Source organism: Diadema setosum, chromosome 8 (genome assembly GCF_964275005.1).
Source record: "Diadema setosum chromosome 8, eeDiaSeto1, whole genome shotgun sequence".
NCBI classification, from domain to species: domain Eukaryota; kingdom Metazoa; phylum Echinodermata; class Echinoidea; order Diadematoida; family Diadematidae; genus Diadema; species Diadema setosum.
The window spans coordinates 21726231-21750888 of record NC_092692.1 but is presented as its reverse complement, the minus strand read 5'-3'; the positions used below and the strand labels follow the sequence as shown (position 1 = coordinate 21750888).

Here is a 24658-nt window from a genome sequence, read left to right as displayed (position 1 = left end):
TGACTAAAATGCATGTTTTAATTGTTTGAAGCAATGTCTACTTTACATGGCTTTTAAAAAGAGTCGTATACTTCATATACCTTTCATAGCACTGAGCTTTTACATTGTACATGTTTTTGTTGGAGACTGAATTTGATGTCTTTAATTGTTATTACCATTCAATTCACATACCTACCAGTGATTCTTTTGATCTTGGTTGATGGGTCGAGTTCTGCCATTACTTATCACTCTATAAAACTGTATCCTCACAAGTCGTAAATATTTGTCTCATGATGCTGCAAAACGCATCCCATAATTGATAAGACGAGTGGCCACTCCACAGACGTGAAGTATCAATTTTCCAGGTAAACCAATATGATAAATGCAAATACAACAAAATTCCATCAGTACAAGGAGTTTACAAGTAAAACTGTTACATATTTCCCTTACTGCTTTGTCTTTTTAAAAAAGATTTCATTATAACAAGAAAATACATATGTATGGTCCCAACTACATGTGCCATGTATTCATTTTTAAAACTGGTTTGCCCGTACGTGTACTCCAGGAATGTCAGATTTGATGCTCCAAGTACTGTGCTCTCTTCACTTCTGTTTACTCTGTTTAAATGCAAATGAAACATGGAAATTAATGTTGGAATTTTTTATGCTGAAATTTTTAGTGTAAATAGTGCAGTGAATCAATAAATACAAGTGTACACAAAAGTGTTTCAAATATTTTTGTTTGTGTCGAGGTACTTCATTTCAGACTGACACAATGCATGTCTTAATGTACATTGTAGTTGTGATTGTGAATACATGTACATCGCAGTGGAATGAGCTGAATATGTACAATGTACTGTACATGTATTTTCAATCTTGCTCCATTAATCTTGCATGTTGCACTGTACATAGCTTTCAGTTACATTACACTTAAATATTTTTTGTTTTCTTCTTATTCATAACTGGATTCATTACATTACGTGTATTCTGTAATACCTGCACAGGATACTACATCATACATAACATTTGAACCCTATTGTTACAATGATTTTGTAAGTATGGTATGAGGTGATTCATCTGGTAAAATCATCTTTTCTGTTATTGTCTGTGTTAAGGAGATTTCTTAGAAATGAGAAAATTCTAGCAGCTCTGCCTACCTTGTATACATACGCTGTATAACCACTCGCCTGTAGTATACAGTGACATACATAACTTGTCAGTTGAGTAAGATAAGGGAGTTAAGGTTCCCGTTAGTCGCACCTTAATGCCCTTATCTTTTTCAACCGACAAATTATGTAGACTATTTGATGGGCATGTTGCAGGTCTTTGACCCCAAAATCAGCATGGGTCACAGATTTACGCTGTGACTCCGATGAAGTATGTCAATACAATGTATGTGTGTTTTTAATTTTTAACATGAAAGCCTGGCCATGACTACTCAATACAGGTCACTTGGAAGCTGTGTCAGAAAACTCTCTCTCTCACCCACACACACACACACACACACACACTCCACACACACAGAAATTGCCTGTGTAAGGGTTAGCTCCCTCACACTGTATGTGAGTTGGCTATACTGATGCCAAAGAACAGCAATGATATTTAACTATTGCATCAGCACTTCTCTCAGTAAGCATAAGAAACCTTTGGTTTTTTTTTTTACTTACAGCATTTTATCTTGCTTGGACAATTAGCTGACGAGGGGCTGTCATTCAAAAAATGCACAACATTGCAGGGTATTACAATAGATATTTCATCCACTTGCCCCAATCCAAATTTGTACAATGGTGCCCATTCACATCACTTGCCTGGCAGTGAGTTTCAGTTGCCCAGGACAGGCAGCTTTGCACATGCATGTACTGTAGAAGCACTCTGCATTGATATAAACTTATCTACTGGAACTGTAGAGAGCACACTTCGGTAATTCTGCCCTGGGGGCAAATCATACAAAGACATTTATGAGTCTCAGATCTGCAGCACAGCTGGCATTTAGCCCTCATACCCACGACCAATTTGGTGACCACACTTTTTTCATTTGAGCCCCCCTTCTCTAGGGGAACAACGACCCTCCCTACCCATATTCAATGCTGTACTCTACCTCCACTGACGTTTTTAAAAAGAAACTCAAGACCGACTTACACGTAGAACAATAATGATGATCAAGCAATTCATGGATTGTTTTTTCTCACTGATTTGTATGTTTCTTTAGTAAATTGTTATGTCTACTAGTGTTATTATCTGTAAAGCACTTAGAAACACTATGTCATAGACACTATATAAATTTGTCATATCAATAAAGATTCCTGGGGTTACCATGACATTGCAGTGTCTACATCCACTTGATGCAGATTAAACTCACTCCGATTGGATTCCTGCCAGTAGCACTACACTGCAGGGGAGGGGGTGGGCACTAGTAAAGAGTGCTTTAATATTACTTTGGCCTTGCAAAGCCCTCAAGATCTATGAAATGTCAAGGATGTGCAATTTTCCATGTTGTGAAGTGAAGTCCTTGAAACACATTTGATACTGTACTTTCTTGACATTTGTGAGATTTTAGCGACATAATTCTTCAGGATTTGAGAAAAAAAGTCTGGATTCTGCTCTGTTCTGAAAGTTGATTTTTTTTTTCTCTCTCTCTCTCTCTCTTTCTTATCCTCCATCTTGTTTCATAGTACAAGTTCTGCAATTATGAACAAATGCAATCCAATCAGAACGAAAAATGAAGAAGAAAATATCAAATAACACATAAGTGTATTAATATACAATCTATGCATTTGTGTGTACAATCGCTCTCACATGTATAATGCATGCAATGTATTTTGAGTTTTAACAAGATAGATTTAGATGACCTGCAATCATAAAGTCTTAGACAAAGCGAAATGCAGTCTTCAGATGTTCCACACAATTCAATGCCACCAATCACTTTCTTCTTTCAAAAGGCATCTTTATTAGCTTGAAATTAATCTAAATTTGGAATATTTAGGCAGTCAAACATGTGGACAGCAATATATAGAGAAACATGGCTGTCTCTGGATATAAGTCACTACTGGTATACTGCATCAGTAATAATAGTCAAATGTATAAGTGCTGTACACATAAGAATACTGAAAGTGTAAATCAATACAAGCACCAATAAATCAAAATGACATATAATTTGCTACCAACAAATAGACTGAGATTCTTGTACCCTGTACACACACACACACACACAGACGCAGATACACAGTCACACACACAAGCTGAATTTAGTACAATATATAATGATCCAGTAATTGGTTTCACACCACTACCCAAAAATACAGTGCACCCCTGTTATATGGTTATAACAGAATTTTGTTATATTGAATCAAAAGTTCAGGTCCCTAAATTATCATCTCTACATACTTTCATTGACTGGTTTATTTGCACCTCCTGTGAGTATACAGGCCTATTTGTCATCACAGATTATGTATCATTATGAATTATTTTTCAATACCCATGTGTTTCAGCACAGCACAATTCTACAGCTCATAAAAATGTGAGGGAAAAAGAAGAGTACGCAGAAGAACATTCAGAAGTTATAATGTGACCCAAGATTTCTGAGTTTTCTTGATCCATCCTCCTGAAATTTCAAATCTATTTTGAGTTACCAAACCTCATTTAAGCGATGACTATCATATTCTTATTTATTTATTTATTAATTATTATTATTATTTTTTTTGCATGTGTCTTGCACATTAATAATCTATGAAAAACCAATTACCCACTCTTTGGTTACAAAAATATATAATTTCTCAGATTTCAGTTAATTATCATGAGGACATTTTCTGAATCAAATACTCAAAGAGCATGACCAGGGGCCCATTGCATAAAAGTTACTACTATGGTAACTTTGCCATCCCATGGTAACTACCATGGCAACAATACTCAACAGCCAATTGAAATCAATAATTCCATGGAAGTTACCATCAGATGGCAAAGTTACCATAATAGTAACTTTTATGCTATGGGCCCCAGATTCGCTGATTATGTGACTGCCATGTGCATTTCACACATAATTAAACAAATTCAACAACTTTGAAGATAAAGTTTGAATAAAAATTGACATTTATGGAATAGATTTCCTTTTTTTTTGGGGGGGGGGAGGGGAACAATCATGAGACGGGTATCATTTTCAATTCTCAGGTTTAGCGAGACCACCATTCTCCAGCTTGTCTGCGATAAATTTGAACTTCCTAATGGCTTGGTTGACATCTTCCTCAGTGACGTGGTGGTTCATCACGGCACGCATTGAATGCTTGGTCTCCGGGAACAGCTTCACCTACAAACACATACAGGGCAGACACAGTGAGGGAGAGTTTAAGTGATTAGTTTGATGATTCAAGGTGAATTTGTATCATGGCAGGATTCCCTGAAACAAATGGAAGTCAGCGGAGATGTTCCCCAGGCGCGGCGATACGGTGCAATTAACTCACCAAAAGCATACGACCTCGAAGCCTCATTTGCATAAAGTAAACAGCTTTTGTACACTAAATCGCTGGGGAAGTGTTGCAGGACAATCGCAATATCTCACCTCAAAAGCCATCAAATGATTAAATCTATACGGCAAATTGAAGGAGAAACTATTTTCTAACTCACAATGTTAGTTGTTTTTGGTTTTATTGAGGATAAACCTGTGAAAATAACATCGAAACTTAGCTTCCAAAACAGAAAATTTGGTCTCCAAACAAGTGTTATTTTCTCACATTTTCCTTCATTGCCCAAAAATGAAACTTCGGTATATGACTTCTGGTAGTATATATCCATACTGTGTTCCAAATATCTTTTCTGTATCATTTGGCGCACGGTTATGTCTGGAAAAAAAATCAAGATCACTGTCACTTGTGACCAATGTAAAATCCATAGCGTAAGCAGCACGCAGTCCGATGTATCGATTTTCGTACTGCATGAAACAGTTGAAGCACATTGCAGGGTTTGTCTCCCACCCACTCACACCCTGTGGACTGAAAACCGAACCCTGTGGCCGTGCGCCGAACCTGACACTGCTGATTGGCTATTAAGCGTGCGCTGACGAGCAAAGAACGCATGCGCAGGAGGATGATCTAGTTGTGCATGTCCAGTATTTTCTTTAAATTCGGTTGTCTTTTTGCTCCTACTTTCACCTAACTACTAATTGTGCAAATGCAAATCTTCACAGGCAGTGAGTCTGGTGTATACAGACTAGCAATATGCTAATCAAATGCATATTCATGCAGGCACAGACTTATGACGGGAAAAAATCGTAACCCTTTCCCATGGTCAACTCAAACAGAAAAATATACATATCTCGAAAGATATATCAGCATTTTCGCCCAAAAATCATATGAAGGATGATAGATCCATATTAGATGTATGTGTGAAGTTTCAACAGATTTGTTGGTAAAATAAGGGAGATAGGAGGAGGTGAACTTTCAAGATTTTTTTGTCCTTCCCTCCGCACAGTGCTTCGATGACTGCTACGAATTCAAAAGCTTTGGCCTCTTGTCAGTGAGTTAACTGCACCGTATCGCCGGGCCTGTCCCCAGTAACCATGTCTTGTGGCTCCCACACACATACACACACGCATGCACGCACACACAGAATAAATCCACAAGTAATTATATACTACATTTTTATCTCTACATATGATAAATAATTTAGATTTTCATTTTAAAAAAATCCTCTAATAACCCTGAACCACTGTTCTGCAAATTGACCGATTTAAACCACTGTGCATGCTTGGAATAGCTGAGTTGGTCATTGTGAATCATATGGACGCTCATCACTGATATTACTGCACACTGTAAAAGTGGATATTTTTGCCCGATTAATTTTTAGCACTCAGCTGCGTAAGAAGATTTTTGTGTGTTTTTAATTCCGCAGAATCAAGACAGCAACTATTGGAACAAATGGAAAAATATTTGTGTGCTTTTACTTTTGTGCTAGTTTCTGGTTGTGCGAAATGCGCGAAAATTTCAACACCACCAAAATTTCCCCTTTTAAAGTATGATAAAAATGTTTGCAGCACACACGGAACAACCTATAGACGTAGGTGGCCATCGTGCGCAAACTTCAACACTGCTATCAACATTTTCACCTGTGGATGACAATCAGCACCTTGAAATGTTAAATCAAACTGCCCGCTGGAATGGCGTTGAAAGTTTATGTAATGCTGTTTACCAAATATCATTCACAAACACGTTATTTACGTTACATTATGTATGTATGGCACATTGTTTATTAGACATAATTCATAAAATGTGATTCAATGCAACACCATGTGATGACTTGGGACCAGGCATGCACCCCAATAATGCTATGTTACTTGTTGAGTTCTTTTTTTTTAATATACAAATGAAGTCTCCCTTCGTAATCCACAACAATGAATTAATTTAACAGCATTCTCTTGCACTACCCTTTAAAATAATTCTGCAAATAATGTTCTTTTTTACGAGTATTACAATTAGCTTTGTTGTTATGAGGTTCCCTCTGTATGTACTCGTAATAAGGACTTTGTTATTATTATCGTTGTTGTTGTTGATTCATTCGGCATTTGCAAGACAATACAAGTGATAACAGATAAACAAAACAAGCAAAATACAAGGATACACGATGTCGGGCTTTCCCTGGTGCGCTCCCCTAAGTTGCCGGGTTGGAAAAAAGCTATCAAAATTCCTGCTAATATACTTTACAATTTACCCCTAGCAACTGTTTCCCTAATGACAGGGTTTCCTTGCACTGTCTTTCATTATGTGACCCCATACAGGGGGGTCAACTCACCTGTATGCTCTGACCTAAGACACTAGCCTCGTCGTCTGCTACGTTCCCCACCATCTGAGCAGCCTGCATCACTGGGATGTCTTCCCTCACCAAGACGTGAACCATGTTGGTCTCTGTGTTCGCAGGCTCAGCCGTAAACACCGAACTGCCGAGGTCTTTCAGTCCTGTACGCATTAAATACAAAAAAAAAACTTTGGTCTGACCATGTTACATACATTCTTCCCTAACTCTTGAAATACTATAAAACAGTGTTCAACAGAATTTTAGGGCTGATATTATCTTTTCTATTCAATATCAGGCCATTCAGCTGAAAAAAAAACAACAAATTTTCAATGAAGATTTATCACTTATTCATATGTTCGTATATAGATTTCTGTTCAGCATTACATACTCCCCCTGCCCTCCAAATCTTAAGTTAGGTAAAAATTCTAAGAGATTGCTTGTTTGAAGCAATTGGGGCAAAGTTATCTCTCAGTAAGCGTTTTAAAAGATTGCAATGTATTGGGGGTAATGCACATTGATAACACAAAATTACCAGACATCCCTGAAAAGTACCCTTTTCCTGTGAAAATACCAGATCTGTGTTCCCTCACCTTGTGCAAGCTTCTTGGCATTTTCGTGGTCAACATGGAGCCTTGCATAGCCCTGGTCAAGACCAACCAGCGCTGCCGCGGCCAGCACACCACACTGTCTCATACCCCCTCCGAGCACTTTGCGGTGTCTTAATGCCCTATTGAGGGAAGAGAATCAAGGTGCCATGAGTACATTTCTCACAATCAGACTCTTTCTTCCTGAATAAAATATGCACAAATGCTTCTAAAGGGATTGGTTCTTCTCAGTCGACAGCACAGATCCCAAAGGATCCCTAACAAAAGGCTAATTTGAATACGTATCATTCATAGGCAAGTTGAGAAAATGAGCACTTTTATCTCGCGAAAACAAACAAAATCCTTACATACCTCCAACTTCACATTATTTGATGTTATCATTATAGCCTAGAGCATATATTACACAAGATACAGGAAAAGGGACAGAGTGCATAGATGCCAATCCACTGCTACTATCATACTCCAAGTAATTAACAAAATATAAATCGTGTGTACACACATGATTTCTGAAATCAAGTAAAAACACAGAAACAAAACACAATTTACTTTGACTGTGTCAGAGTTACACTTGGGTTGGTAATGAAGCAGCTTCCAGTATCACAGACTACCATCACCGCAAACCAGTGATTACTGCAAAGTATCTATCATCTGTTGCACCAGACTCCCAAAGGGCCAATGCCAAATGAGCTGCAATCAAAGTAAAAACAATGCTACATGAACTCTTCATGTATAAGAGATCTTCCACTAGAAAAGCAGACAAACGCACCTGCCAATGAAATCCTTGGATCCTACCAAAGCTGATCCAACTGGGCAGCCCAAACCCTGATATATATAATAGTAAAGGAAATGCAGTGTAAGAAATGAATGAACAAATATTTATAAATAGTAGTAGACAGAAAGAAAAGATAGAGGACAGATAGCTGGATAAATACAGACTTATATACATACATGAGGGCTTTACGTTAGTGATGGCCTGGTAGCCGTGGCCACTAAAATTTGATGTTAGGTCGCCAAACTTCCCAAAAAAATCTTTTAGTGGCCCGATCAGGCACTGAAGATTCAAAACAAATTGTTGTCTTTCCATCTATTTTGGGCCACTACATTTCTTTTTTTTCAGGCCACCAAAATTTCACATCTAAAGATTTTAGTGGCCAGAACATGCCACCAGAGAGAGAAGTTACTGTCAAGCCCTGCATGGATACATACATTGTTATGTTATTACATACATACATACATACACAAACATAAGAATAAATAGATAGACATACAAAATAAGACACATTAACTTTATGGTGAGAGATATATACTTATGTCTTTTCATGGGCAACAATTTTGAAGCAGCATTGCCATGTATTAGTATTAGACCCATTTTCAATTTCATATATAATTTTTAACAGGACAGCCTTTTGATTAACCAGTACTGGTCTAAGCTGGGGCTCTAATTACCTCCGCCAAGGGAGGAGGTTATGTTTTCGTTACCGTTGGTTTGTTTGTTAGTTCGTTAGTTAGTTCGTTCGTTTGTCCGTGTGCAAAATAACTCAAAAAGTAGTTAACGGATTGGGATGAAACTTGCAGGAAAGGTTGAGAATGACACGAGTAACAAACGATTAACTTTTGGTAGTGATCCGAGAATTTTGGGGGAATTTATGAAGGATTTTGATATTTTGGAAGCTAGGGTCAATGAACTTGGAAGTTCAGGCAGCGCGTATTTGAGGTTTGCATGCGCGCACTAAAGTGCGTGCTCTAGTTTCTGCTGGGGAGAGGCGCGCCGCGCATCTGAGGGTTTATGACGTAACAAAGGCTTCTATATTGGGGAATTCAGTGGGTGAAAATCACTTATCTCTATGGAAGAGCAAGATCATTAGTGGAAAGTGACTGCTTGGCGGAGGTCTGCACTCTCGGAGTGCTTTTCTAGTTTTGATATACAATATAGCATGAATTTAAAGTAAAACTACATGATTCTGTGGCATAAAGCAGAAAAACACAAAGAGCAAGAGATGGCAGGAGGTTAATTACCTTGGAGAAGCACACACTGATGGAGTCAACGTACTGTGTGATGACATCCGGGCTGACGCCCAAGGCAACGCAGGCATTGAGCAACCTGGCCCCATCCAAGTGCACCTTGAGGTTGTGTTTGTCAGCTATGGCCCGCACCTGAGCAGTACATCAACACATCTCTCTTTGAAAACCATCGGCAATTTCATTACATGTTTCTTCTGAACGCAGTACAACTGCACATCATGGTCAGAGTTCACTAAAGTATTTTAAATTTAGTCCATGGATTATGCAAATTTTACTGATATAGATGTGCATAACAGATTTCCTATGCCAGCAGTCATTCAATAATGAATGCTAGCTAAATACAGGTGCATGTGAAAGGGCACGCTTTTTTTGAGCTTGTTTTTAGTCCCTGGAATGAATTTAGAACATATGGATCTAATTTATTTAAGACTACCTTTCTGACTTCTGGCCAAAATATCTGACACACACAGTGGAAACTCAATATAAAGAGATCTAACATAGTAAAATACCTGTTAAAGCAAAAGAATTTCTCCGGTCCCAATGAATTTATTTCCTATGTTTTGAATTGTTTATTGACGACTGATATAACAAAATATCTGATATAAAAAACACATTGACTTGGTCCCAAAGACCTTGTTAAACTAAAATTCCACTGTAGGGCTTCTAACATATGTGTAAATGTAATAGAATCAAAATACAACTGGCAGAGAATGTTCCTTCATCTCTTCCAACACAGATTCTGAAATGTCCACTTAACATGTACAGAATTAACCCATGGGCCACAGCACCCTCACCTTTTGGAAGAATTCCAGGGGGATTACCCTGCCTCCTGTGGCATTGTGTGTATTCTCCAGACAGATGAGTCGCGTGACGGTCAAGTGGATGTCACTGGGACGGATCTTTGACTCGAGCTCCTCGAGGTCCAGTGTTCCGTCTGGTAGTGTTCTCACAAGGTTTGGACACACACCAGCGAGCTGTGCACAAATACAAAAATACAACTACTATCGTTTAACTCAATGCTTCTCAACCTTCTTTAACCCGGGGCAAACTTCAGCCCCAACAAGTTCTTTTTTGAGGCCCATTTAGATGGAGAACAAACATTTTTCATTTATTTTCTTTTTACCAACATTACGGCAAACCAGTTGGGAAACGGGTTTAACTCAACAAGTCCTGTGGAATGTTGCTGTAAAAATCATCATCTTGTCATCATTAAATTGGTACCTCCAAATTATACAAAGTATATCACATGTATATTAGCAGAAATAGGCTAAATTCATTTTTATCTGCTCAAAATCATTAAAAAAAAATCATAAAAATATGTCATTTTAAAAGAGAGACAGGAGCTGTTATCCTCCAAAATGTGTTGCCAATTGTTAAATCTTTCATAAATTTGGCATAAAAGAGCCTTTGAAAATTTTGCATCCCACACAAACAGTGACACAGGAACAAGAATGAGGCTCAAATGAAATGAATCATTTTACTCTACTTTCAGAAAGCCTGTGAACCACATTATCACACTGGCTTCCATGTGATGCATACACACCTGAGCCATCCCGCCCTGCTCCCAGGTGAAGATGTGACAAAGGTCTCCGAGGAGAACCTCCTCACCTCGTCCTTGGCAGTGTGACATCACTGGAAAACAGCCACAAACAAACAAGAAAAGGAAATGATAAACTCAGTAGGAGTGTCTTTATTAGACCAAAGTTCAAACTAGCAGGCTATTCTGCGGTTCAGGAAAATAGCCTGAATGTGGGTCTTCATCAGCTCGAAAATAGTCCGTTTGGGAAATTAGCCTGAAGGTGACACACGCATACTTTGCATCATTACTCAGCTACACTTGGTCAGCCACAGAACTCTACGTAGAGATCCATGGGCTCAGCACACGGTTCAAATGATAGGACTGAGAAGATTTCGGGCTGATGGAGACACAACCCAAATAGTGCGCTAATTAAAAAATTAGCATACTATTTCACATAGTTGACCAAGATCTGGGGGAAAATTTTCCCAATCACAGAGCGCATTATTTGTGGACATTGTATGGAGAAATGTTCTCTTGAAACACTTAGAAAAATGATACGACTGAAATTATGTATCAAAAGCTAAAATCACAAATTAATGGAATTTGATGACTACAGCTTTGATACTCAGGCAAGTGCTGGATGTTTACTCTTACATGAAATGAGATTGGACATTGTCCCTGTTGGTACAAAGAGGGCAGCATCCTTCTTAAAGAGCTCTGCAATCTTTGTTTGGAGTTCTGAGAGAGAGCGAAAACACACACATACACAAAATAGATCATTATTCATGAAAAATAACACAAATTCTTACCATACTTTGCAGTACAAAATTCACAGATCATGATAGCTTTGAGCAACAATTGCCTGTCAGTTGTGGAGAAACAAAGATCCCATCAAAACTGTGCTTCTTGCAATACCCTGCATCAAAGGTTATGGAATATTATCAATGCAAACTGTGTGGCAAAAGTTATGATATGTCATGTGTATAAAATTGTATGGGTTAATACAGTTAGGCCTATTGCTGACAGCACTGACCCTTTTAAAACTTATTGCTTCAAAAGCTTTAAAATTATAACATGTAAAAAGATTCCAGTCAAAATTATTTTGTATGAATTAGATTTGAGAACCAAAGGGTTAATTTGGTGTGGCAGTGCACTTTAATCATGCATCACACTTATTAACCCACTCCATCAATCTGTTAAAGTGGTTGGCCACTGTATTCAAGTGTATTCAGTTCTATGTTTTAGCTACATAGCTCCAATTTCACAGACTCTGTACATGTTGTATAACAGTTGTTGTTCTTAATTCTTGTTCTTTCTTGATTGTTTGTGAAATATAAGTCACTTTGAAACTTTGAATTCCGAAGAGTCAAGTTACCATTGACGGTTGGATCTTCACCAAAGACATCATCCCCAACGACTGCCTCACTCATGGCCTTGCGCATGGCATCTGTCGGCCTGGTGATGGTGTCGCTACGGAAATCGATCACATATCCTTGATCCTGAAACATCAAGAATTACAAAAAAAAAAGGAAAAGAGGAAGATACAGATAAAACACTTTACAAAATGATATCAACCCCAACATCACTAAAAAACACTTCATCATGAAGACAGAAAATTTACTAATGATCTGCTTAAAATGTGCACAAAGAGTGATAATGTCAACACCTGGCATTATAGTTCAACTTAAAACCCCTAACACTAATAGATTTGATGCAAAATATCTAAGTTGTAATAATGAATACCCCCAAAACAAACAAACAAACAAACAGACACAAACAGCAACAACGAAGTGAATATTTGCAGAATGTTAATTGTCTTTGCTATGTGTTAAAAACATGATTTGGAGACATTCTTGAATGCACTACAGTGTATTTTTGTACCTTTGAATATAATGATTTGAATCATTTGATTTAGAAAAAAGAGCAATAGTATGGACAAGTGTAGTATTGCAATACGTACACATGAGTAAACAAATTATGCATGGTATACTTCTGTACATCACATAGATACATTGTAGATATGAAGTCAATAATTTCTGGAAAGACAAACACTTAAGGAAAATTTAGTAACAATTTCACTTATTCTACATGCCCTCACACTGTCAGTTGAAATTTGATAACACCATTGTACAGCCAACAAACAGACAGAAATTTCTGGAACTCACTCACAGTCCTGTTGCATTCAGGATTCATTATATTGGTAACTACGAAAAATACACACAACTAGTACTAAAATGACAAGCCCAGATTTCAGAATTCCTGCTCATATCAAAATGGTTCCTATTGCTGTGAGTTTAATATTGATTTCAAGTATTAAGTGCAGCAGGTTCAATGTGGGTTCACAGAAAAACAACAACAAATGGGAAAGTATTCAAGATGTAAGGAGTTCTTCACCAATCTTATATTTCAGAGTTCACCTCTACATGTAGCTCCCTCTTATAAGTACAGTATGTCCCATGACTCACAAACCTCACGATTCACTGGGAACTACATGTTTTAAGATGTATTTCATTGCATCTCTTGCTGGCAGGGTGGAAGAAGGGGGTTGAGCATAGCCCAGTTACGGGGTGCCAGGAGAGTCTAGGGGTCACTGGAGCGGAGTGTCCCCCTTGGCCCATAAACAACACACCATTTGTCAGTCATGCCTCTTCAGTGTGACAATCATTACACAGAAATCGAGGGATGGGACTCCAGGGAAAACGGCAATATTACATTGTACATAGAAACCAAAGAATGGGACTCCAGGGAGGTTTTCAGTAGTGAGAAGGCAAATTGATCTTGGGAGAGAATGAAATTTTGTTGTGGTTGTTGCAATATTTTATGGTCTGCCAAATATGATACATGTAGCCTGGCTTCAAGGCTGTCAGTTTTTTTTTTTTAGTTTTCTTTTCTTTACTATTTTGTTTGCCTAACTTCTTTTCTTCTGCTTTACATTATGGCCATAGCAACTTGAGATGAACATAGACACCTTGTCTATTCACTCATGGTCACATAACATTTCTTACACTACATTTTCGTGACCAAAGATGGGCAAAAAGCACAGTCCACTCTTTTGGGAATAGGGTGCTTCAAACTTGCCAGTTAATTCATATTGAAATTAATGTCACTGACCCTTGAGCCAACCAATCCCCCTGGCACTATTGGGGTGCACCCCCCCCCCCCCCAATCATTTTCTTTTCTTTGAGGGGTACGAGAGGTCAGAGAATAGTCCCTCAAGTTCTAGTTCTTTTCTGTTTTTGTTTTTCTCTTCATGACATTTTAAGTAAAATGAAGACTACACTCAAGGATAGTATTGAGCACACTTGGTTGGGAGGCTCACAGGCTAGAAACATGCCGTGGATTATATCTCTATTTGAAGTGGAATTGGGTCAAAATATATAGGTTAGCAATGTTTGTCCTCACCAAGGATTTTCCTTCAGGGCAGTCAGCACCTTCCCAAAGGATTTGAGGCATGTTATTTTGGACTACTGTATAACAAAAGTCACTTTTTATAGGGTAATTGGTTATTGGAGACAATCTGATGACATTTTCCTCTGGTAAAAGCTCATTAGACTTCATTGTAATGTTTCGATGCTTGAACAACATAACATACCCGATGGTAGTACATAGCCTATTTTTAGAAGTTCAGTTATTTAGACCACCCACCGAACATTAATAAAAGTGTTGTAAATCATTCTTCAGACTTTGCCGTTATAAAAAAATCACTTGGAAAATTAACATGAATGAATGGCCCAGGAACAATACTTCATATGGCATATCTTGGGATACATACAATGTAATCTTTTGAAAGGCATAATGATGCAGAGAGTTTCAGGTACAGATACGTGTATACGTACCCATATCCACTGCCCCCACACTAGGGCTGCGTTTATCTAAAAACTTTCTGAAGCAGGATCACGATCCTAAACGCGTTTGAGGCATTTTCAGGGGTTAGATAAACGCAACCGTGTTTTCAAACGTGTTTAGAAACGCCGTTTTGAAACGTCTTTCAAAGGGCGTTTTGAAACACGTTTGAGACCACGATCGCCGTTCTGTGAGTAGATAAATGCAATGCCATTTTGAAACGCGTTTATATCTCAAGGTCAAATCCCAGCTGGGATCATTTAAAAACTTCTAATTCTGTGGTTTATGATATCGAGTGCGACTTGCAGGTAGAAATGGGGACAAGTGCTTAAACTCAATGAAAACTACCTTAAAGGATAAGCCTCATCGTGTGAATGTGCGTATTATAGTAAAGGCGCCAGAGCTTTAGACCCTCGAGGTTAAGGATCACCGTCTGAATGTAACTTATGAGCGCATTGTACCTTAATACTCATATTCACATATTTTCAGAAATTCTCCAATGTCAATGACTTCTAATAATGATCTTTCTTAATTGCTCATTCCATGTCCCGCACTCTGTTCTGCTGATTGATTTTGTGAGATACAAACATATGACATTTGATTCAAATCTGTCAATGCAGAACATCCTGATGAATACCATGAAAATATAAACAAAACAAAATCATATAATAATAATAATAATGATGATAATCATCATCATCATCATAATATATTTATATTATTATCAATACTATATGATTTGTTTTGTTTCCATCTTTATGTGACTTCTTGAACTAAATTTGCTGCATTTGAGATTGCACTGAAGTGATCACCCATTTATGACCAATCTCCCATTTACTCGGGCTGAGCTCTCTAGAGAACAATTGTCACAGATAACACTCAAGGTCTGCCAAAGGTCAAAGACACACAAAGTTAACAGCACTTGAAAGAATACATGCATCGTTTGGCAAGCTCCACTTGACTACCGCAAATGCATGCAGTATCTAAGAAAGAGCTTCGTTAGTGCTTACGTGTGGGTGGCCCTGGGTTTTCTCAGACTCTGGTAATGTCTGGTTTTTTCGGTCTGGAGATTTTTTCTTCCAAATCAGCTCTTCATTTCTCAAATGGAAAGGCTCTGAGGCAAACTAATCAAATCTCTGTATGCAACAACCTAACCATTCAATTAGCATAAGTTAGATCCTTGATCTTACATCTTTCCATTTACAACGGTAAGGCAATGAAACATACCACATTTGTATAGACACAGAGCAACAAACACACACATTACATTTTACCAGTACTGAAATTCTCTGGACATACACGTAGAACATGCTAAATTATCGTATGCTACACGAATACCGTGACATTTAGGAACTCTTTGGGGTCAAAGTATACATTGTACCATGAGACCAAGGAGTCAGAAACAAACCTTATTGAAAGCCCAATGAAATGAAGGAGACATAACATTTCTGCAAAAATGTGGTTGCTTAACAAAGAAGCAAAGGGAGTGCAACTATCTGTTGTGAATTTGACCTAATGAAAGCATGAAAATGAGTTCAGACCTGAAAAAAGACTTCCAAAAATGGGGGCTGATTTCATCACAAAATCTCCATAGTTCACACACACACACACACACACACAAAGAAATCTGTGCTGTTACTGAAATGGCCAAGATGCATTGTTTGTAGGAAAATCAGTATCATTTTGTTAAGGCAAGCAATAACACAGCTGGCAAAGACTATATCTAGTACCTCACAATGCATAAAACACTGGAAACTTGTATCCACACTGAAGAACAGACATTCTTTACCTCAACCTTCAACTTCCATATAATGATATATTTGAGCTTTTTTTTCCACTGATTCAGATTTTGACTATACAATACTGACTTCAAATCTGACTGAAAAAATGAAGCTAAAAAGAAAATGATGACTTCAAAAAAGAAAAGCAGAATGAAATAAAGAAGAGCGTAATGAATTGATACAAACCATTTTGACTGCAGCACTTGACAAGAAGCGTCAGGGGAAAGTGCTCCGGTAGAAGTAGACTTCTCAAAGCTTTTGAACAGAATGAATGCGGGCACAGAGATTCTTTCACTTTTATGCAGGTCAGCGGAGGAAAAACGCAGCTCTTTACACAGGAAGTGTAGTGAAATGTTCAAACTGGGGCACGGAAGGATCAAGGGAGTGGGTCGTGAGAGTGAGGGTACAACGATGTTATGTCAGGCAAGGAAGGAAGCCATGCATGAAGTTTTTGTGGCTAACTATCGATGGTTTCATGCAAGCACCAGCTGGGAGTTCATGCACACATGGATTCAGCCTGTGGAAGGATATGATGAAAGAGTGATGACATTCTTTATAGCATGACAGAAAGATCACACACAGCAAGGGTACCATGCTTTTTCTAATACTTGTTTTGCCTTCAAAAACAACACCAACAACAAAACTAAAGGAAAACTGTTTGTTGTTTGACTTGCAGCCTCCTAAGATTGCACCACGTTTCACCAGCAGCATGCAACATACAAATGTACCGTGAACCCTATAACAAAGTTCAGATGTGCAAATACCAGCTGATCTGCCAACTGCTTCATGCGTTACAAGACACTCTCTTTTTTTCCCCCATTTTATCTATAGCAAGGTGATGTTGCAATATATTTCATCAGCTCAGCACCGCATAATGACAAAGTGTATTAAGATGAATTTTGGGAAGTTCAAACTTTACAGATCTGCAGTGTGAAATGCATTTGGTTCTTCTCTGGATTCATCACTTTATAACTGTACATTGTAGGGCCCTCCTGGTTTATATGCTGCTAATACTATGTGTATGTTCTGCCTTTCAGTTGGATTTCCTTTGAGTACTTTATATACCTTCTCACGGTTAAAATTTCTACTTTTCTACTACAAAATAGCCAAAAAAAAAAAAAAAGAAGAAGCAAATTTAGCATTGTAATTTGCAATAATCAATCCCATGTGCACAAAACAAGTGTTCACGGCAATAAAAAAAAAAAAATCCAAGTTTTTTAAAACTTGTTGACTTTCTATCAAGATGACACACTTTGTGGTGATTATATTCTCTCTTGTTTTCTTTTTCTTTTTTGGCAACTGCTGAAGGCTATTATACGCCAATTCAATAAAAACATAGGCCTACGTGATATGACACTATACAATATAGCATTTGAAATGGCACTGATACATATTTACAAAGATCATGGAACAAGCAGAAATTTGAAGGAATTGGCATTGACTAACACACACACACACACACACACACACACAAATATTTCATACTCAGAAGAATATTATGGCAATGCAAAATTTTCATTAATGCTGTCAAAAGTCTGAGTTTGCATCAGTATATTGATATGGACAGATCATGAAGATATCGCTTTTGAAAATTTCTTATTCTTTCTCCATTTCCTCTTCCTCCTTATGGACCGATTCTGTGACACGCTATGTGTATTTTTGGCATGGGTAGCGCCATTACTGCGGTGTCTCAGCCGACCCCCCCTCCCCTCTCCCCCACCCCCTTCCGCACGCGGAATGAAAAACTGATGCATGGTTGTTTTAGCCAATGGGCGTCTCGTACTGAGTGCTTGCTTAGTGCGCGAACCTTTGTTACAAGTGTGCGATAAACATGTTGCCTGGGGGGTGGGGGAGAGGAGGGGGGGTCGGCTAAGACACCTCAAAATGAGCTCATGGCTGCGCCCAGTGCCACAAATTGTCTGCTGCCCTCAACGAACCCATATCGGTCTATAAAAGATTCTTTGAGATAAAGTTTGCATGAGTGTGTGCATGGGTATGAATTGTGACTCTCTTTACAGATAGAACTTCAAATACTGTACTGTACGTCACATTCCAGGGACAGAGTAATGTGCCTCTAACTGAAATGGACGGCATGGTAACCAGCAACATTGTTCAGCTGGACTCATCATGGAGCTACCAACAGAGATAGTAGCTCCATAGACTCATCAAAGGGCCTTAAAGGTAGGGGATACCTTTTACAGACCTCCCAAAATGCAGCAAAACATTAAATATGAACCTCAGGGGACTTGTTTAGGCCACTGCTGAGAAATTTGGAAGTCAACAGTTATCTACAATTTGAATAATGCACAAAACTCAACTACTCAGTAGTTCTGTGTGTCAGCCACACTTGAGCCTTTTTGTTGCAGTCTTCTGTATTTTTTTATCTATAAACACAAATCTAAAAGTATAAGAGCTGATGTAATAACATATAGAGTGTGTGGCAAGAATGTATATAGAAATGTTTGTAAGTTTTGATGAACTTTCTTCACAAAATATACATGATATACACACATGCAGTGCATGGGTCTGCAAAGGTAGCCTAGTAATGTACTGGAATTAAAAAAAAAAAAAATTCAATTCAAAATCTAACGGTCAATAAAAATGTACTAAATGTTACCTTCCACTTTCAATACTTTATGGGAGTTTCTAAAATGATACTCTCTTCAACATACCACTGTATTTATACAACTCTTCATTTAAGGCATGCAAATGGGATTCATACTCATAATCACAGATGTACTGTAGGGACCCTATGCATGTACATGTTTACACGACCAACTTGAACCACCTCAAAACTCACATCCAGGTTTTGCCCTTTTTTCTTCTCTCTCTCCTACTAGCTCTCTTTAAGAAAATAACAAATTTCAAAAAACAGGTTTAACACCATTTTCAAACAAAGTAAGCCAATTATCAGAAAGAACAAAATAACAGCTTTCCAGTTCTCCTAATACTTTACTTGTTGCATGAAAAAAAGAAAACTTTTAAATGATTAAGATTATCCCATAAAAAAAAGCCACAGCTTATACTACGATTTGCCACAGAGCAGGTTGAAAACATTATTATTCTCAGTCTCACAGCAATATATACACACACTATCACTGTTCTTCCTATAAAAGTTCATCACACACAGCCACAGGTCACAAAGAGAAACATGAGAAAGACAAATCATAGTCTACCTCCTTCAAGCCTGAAGAATATTACATATCTAAATTTACCAAAAGTGAAAACTAACATCTACATTTCACACAAACAGCACTGTCGTGTGTAGACAGAAAGATCCGTCTGTCCGGAGGAGTCTTTTATTTTTTTGACATTATCGCTCTCCTCCGTAGAGAACATATCCCCGACGACCAGATACAAATGGATCTTTCGGTCAATGTTCCACAGAGACTGCGTCTGGCTTCATGGATCCGGAGGCGAGCGATAACGTCAAAGAAATAAAAGACTCCTCCGGACAGACGGATCTTTCTGTCTACGCGGAACATATCCCCAACGCCCAGATACAGACCAGATACAGACCGATCTTATCTGTGTCAATGTCGTGTGAGACCTTCATCCACTTGCAAATTTCAACTGCTAATGATGCAGGCCAGGTCAATGATATAGGCAAAATGCTAGACGGAAAAAGAATCTGTCTGTTTAGAAGAGTTTGAAAGCATTTTTTCTTTTATTAAACTTCGATATACTTTGACTTGTAATTGTATAGGATCAGGAGGGGATTCCGTGAAGCCAGAACGTATACCCGACAATAAATACAGTCTGATCTTTGGTATAGCAAGATGCTTGCCTGCCACATCCTGGACTCAGCTCAGGAGTCTCGACTTGTTATTGATGCCTGCGCCTGTCATGCAACTACTTTTGCAATACTCAGTAGGCCCTAGACCTATAGTATGTGTGATAATCAAGCACATCAGTATCAGAGCACAGCACAGTGCTGGTACAGTAACAACGTTTGATAAACACTAAAAAAGACGACCTAATCATTACTTCACCTACTCAAAACAAAGCTAGAAGTAGAATCTAAATACCTTGATACCCATGCTGTATTTCTTGGTTGCATCCATTATTATTTGATTGGAGAGCACCTTTCCTACGCAAGAGGGAGTCACTACTGCTGGTCTCTGTCTGCGTGAAAGAATGGTGCAGATCGTACGTAAACGCGCGGGTAGCATTGGCCTAAAATCCTGATAGATCCCGGTGCATGGGTAAGTACGTACGGTGGGCAGCTACTGCTACCTGCAGACAGACCCCAGGCCGGCCGGCGTCGGTGCTGCGGAAATCGATCAAGGGCAATCAGCTTGGGCTGGCCACGGCTGGGATGAGCGGCTCCATTACCATCGGCGTGCATACAGCACACGGCTACACTCCACAACGGCCACGCAGTCCGGTGCGAAGGCGGAGAGCCAGTGTGCGAGTAGAAAGATAGTCTTAATCACGTACCGTAATAGACATATCGCGATGTTGTGATTTCGCATATGCTACTTTTTTTTAAAGGTCCCAAAAGCGTTCGTTATTTTAAGATAAAAACCATCCTACAAATATAACTGGCTCCTTCCGACATATTGAGGGAGATAAAAAGATGTACAAAGCATATTACAACTGTTACAACTTGATGATGTGATTTTTTTTTTTGTCTGAATGTTATAGTCTACCCTCCAACCTATCTGCGCCTGTATTACAGACGTCCGCCCACTTTTCAAAATGCCATCCGGTACAACAGAAACGTAAGCTAGCTAGACTCTGTTGTGACTCTAACGTCACTCTCTGTTCTTGCTCCCCAAATAATGTTCTTGTAGAATCTCTTTGTTGTTCCTCTTTTCTCTAACAGTCTTCTGTTTCCCTTTCTTTTCTCTTCTTTCCATTTTGTTTTCATTTGTGTTATCTCCTTCTCATTTTTTATCTGATCTTTTGTATAATTTTCTGTTCTTTTCTTTGAAAATTGGAATGAAAAAAATGTCATCTGGATAACCAGGGAAGTGAAATAACTTTAACGTTTCTCTAGCTCTTCCTCCTCCTATATAACAGAGTCGTGTCGTCCTGCCCTTTCACTTTCTATCTATTTTTTTCTCTTTCCTTCCATTTTCCTCTTTTTAACCTTTCTTGACTCTTTCCCCATTTTTGTCTTCTTAACGACCATATCGACAGAGAGCTGGTCATCGATGTAGGCCCTACTATATACATTACGTGATGGTAATGATGGTGATGATGATAATGATAATAATGTTTGTGTGTTGGGTGACGGAGGAGCGTGGCGTGACGAGGCTCGACCAATGAAAAGCTTCAGCCTAGCCCATACGAGCAAGTGTATCATTGGGTTCTCTAGCAACTTTCATCCAGTGCTCGAACTTACTGAGTCTTTACTGTAACCACAATAAGAATTGTAAATGCATTATTCGGAGTCTATCTTGCCTGACCAGTTTTGACATACAATGTATTTTTCTCGGGGGGAGGGGGGGGGGGGGCAGGGAGAGCGATGTTTGGGTTTAGCCTTTCGGAAATGTACCTTAGTCATGAGTCTATTATATAGGTATGTGTTTTTTGTGGTGTTTGTCTTGCTCTTGTCTACTGTTTGTTCTTTGCTCTCTTGTGATTCTCGGGTATTTACGTTGTTTTCTTTCTTATTTCTACTTCTACCACTTTTTCTGTTCCTTCCTCCTCCTTCTCGTCCTCTTACATTCTTTCATGCTCTCTCTTATCTCATCCTCCTGGGGTCTCTGCCATGCATGCTCGAACGCACAGTGGTGCTCGATGGCACCGAGTACGTTCTATCTCTTTCTGACTCCTAGATGATGCGAGTCGAAGACTTTGCTTTTTATTCATTAAACAGTGATGAGTTTTTTTAAATTTTCAGAAATAACACGGAAACACAGACAACTAATGACCCCTCTAGTAAAGATTATCAGTTACCTTTTAATTTCTATGAGGATAGTTTAGTGTTAATTTTTGTCAGCAGAATAACAATGAACAATATCCAAGTTCAGAATATTTCTCAATTAACAATATCAAATCTTTGATTGAAGGTAATGATTGTGACAATAATTTGTCTTTAATGCATCTGAATATAAGGAGTTTGAATCATAATTTTGATAATTTTCGCTTATTTATGGATGGCACTCATGAATCCTTTTTTAATGTAATAGGTCTTAGTGAAACATGGGCCACTCAGGGTTTTACTTCTATGTTCTCACTCCCAGGTTATGATTTCATAATAGCAGAAATCAGAGAATGGGCGGAGGCGTTGTTTTATAGATGTAAAACAAAATCTAGTTTCAAAAGCTATCAGTTTGGTTTCCGGCAAAACCACAACACATCCCATGCAATACTTACCTTTCTAGATAAATTTTCAAAAGCTATTGATCAATTTCATCATACAATCGGCGTTTTCCTGGAATGTATACTCCAAGGCCTTTGATACCATTGACCACAATATACTTCTTTATAAATTATCACATTATGGTATCCGAGGAAAAGCCTTTGAGTGGTTCAGGAGTTACCTTTCTAACCGTAAGCAATTTGCTTATGTTAATGGACATACATCAGTTATGCAAAATGTTAATTGTGGAGTGCCTCAAGGAAGTTTGCTTGGACCTCTTTTATTTATCCTTTACATTAACGACATGCCGAATTCATCAAGTATTCTTTCTTTTCTATTATTTGCTGATGATTCTAATTGTTTTTTTTTTTGTCACATTCTGATCCTAATATGTTAATTGATGTTTTAAATGTTGAACTGGGTAAATTACTTCAATGGATAAGAGCAAACAAATTGTCAATAAATATAAAAAGAATCTACATATTAATTCCATAAGCCGTATTATTTCAAGAAATATAGGTGTTATAAATAAAGTTAAATTTTGTTTACCCAAAAACGTTGTTTTAATGTTATATTCATCTCTGATTTTACCTTATTTGAATTATGGTATACTCGCCTGGGGAAACACACATTCTTCTCATTTGGAAAGAATACTTTTGTTACAGAAATAAGCTCTTCGTATTATTTGCAAAGTTCAAAGTTCAAAGTTTATTTCATTTTTCGACACAACATATAAGTTACACTTCTTTTGACAACAGAGAATAAGGTAAATAGAATATTATGTATCGAAAAGGATGTAAAACAATTGAGGAGGACCTTATAGTAATTATACATTGTAGTAAAAAAAACAGAAGTGATCGAAATAAAGTACATGTGCTGTATAACATTGCTTAAAGTGCGAAAAATGGAGAGACCCACTAAAAAGACAGAGCTTGTAGAATGTGGGCCCCTCTGGAATAATAACATCAATGGAAAGATTAATTGAAGCATTATAAATACAAAAGGAGAGAAAAAAGAGAGGAAGAAGTCTGGAAGCCCACTGAGAATTAGATTCAAAGATAAATACACTTACTATCATAGACGTGAACAACATAGGACAGGACTAGACAACAGAACAACTGCTGGAGAAAAGGCTGTACGGGACAAAACGGGATGGACAAGACTAACAGACGCGAACAAACATGAAACAAGACTAGACAACAAAACAACTACTGAAGAAAAGGCTGTACGGGACAAAACGGGATGGACAAGACTAACAGACGCGAACAAACATGAAACAAGACTAGACAACAAAACAACTACTGAAGAAAAGGCTGTACGGGACAAAAACGGAATGGACACGATTAACAAATAGAAGACAAAGGCAAGAGGGACACTCTTTCAAGTAAATTCTGATGCGTGTTGCCCCAAACTAAAACTCCATAATTCAAATGAGGCAATATTAACGACGAATATAACACAAGTAATTTTTTTGTGGAGTATGAAATTTCAATCTATTAATAACTATTAATAACAATCTTTTAATAACACCTGCAATGAATCGTGGAGAAGTCACACTGATGTGTTATTTCATGAAGACAAAATCTTAAAGGTAAAAGATTTGTATTTTCTACACCTAGGACAATTCATGTACAAACATATCAATATTCTCTTCCATTTGTGTCTGAGTCCATGTTCACTAAAAATAGATCTGTTCATCTTTATCCTACCCGGCAATCCAACTCATTTCATTTGCCATTAACTAGGACTATGTTTGCTAAATCTACATTTTCTTTTACTGGCCCCAAATTTTGGAACTCTCTCGATAAAACAAGTTC

The 24658-nt window shown here is 38.0% G+C and overlaps 1 protein-coding gene across 2 annotated transcripts; it reads right to left on the bottom strand.

Moving 5' to 3' along the window:
• Positions 1 to 1680: 1680 nt before the first annotated feature.
• LOC140231479 (uncharacterized) lies at positions 1681 to 20658 on the bottom strand. 2 transcript variants are annotated; one of them, XM_072311610.1, is made up of 11 exons: positions 20557 to 20658; positions 16715 to 17045; positions 12280 to 12403; positions 11559 to 11642; positions 10929 to 11017; positions 10180 to 10359; positions 9380 to 9517; positions 8130 to 8185; positions 7349 to 7485; positions 6756 to 6919; positions 1681 to 4278 (listed from the first exon to the last, which is right to left on the bottom strand). In XM_072311610.1, the coding sequence occupies exons 2-11, from the start codon at positions 16715 to 16717 to the stop codon at positions 4132 to 4134; spliced, it is 1122 nt and encodes a 373-aa protein (XP_072167711.1). In that variant the 5' UTR covers positions 16718 to 17045; positions 20557 to 20658; the 3' UTR covers positions 1681 to 4131. The 2 variants fall into 2 exon arrangements, with proteins under 2 accessions (XP_072167711.1, XP_072167710.1); XM_072311609.1 differs by lacking the exon at positions 16715 to 17045 and having other exon boundaries at positions 20557 to 20644.
• Positions 20659 to 24658: the final 4000 nt, after the last annotated feature.

Coding starts and splice junctions, on each gene's coding strand:
- LOC140231479 (XM_072311609.1), bottom strand. CDS start 20,592: ATGGATGCAACCAAGAAATACAGCATGGGTATCAAG. Junction 11,018..11,558: donor AATGTCCAATCTCATTTCAT/GTAAGAGTAAAC, acceptor GCTGTTTTCCAG/TGATGTCACACTGCCAAGGA. Junction 8,186..9,379: donor TCAGTGTGTGCTTCTCCAAG/GTAATTAACCTC, acceptor TATATATATCAG/GGTTTGGGCTGCCCAGTTGG.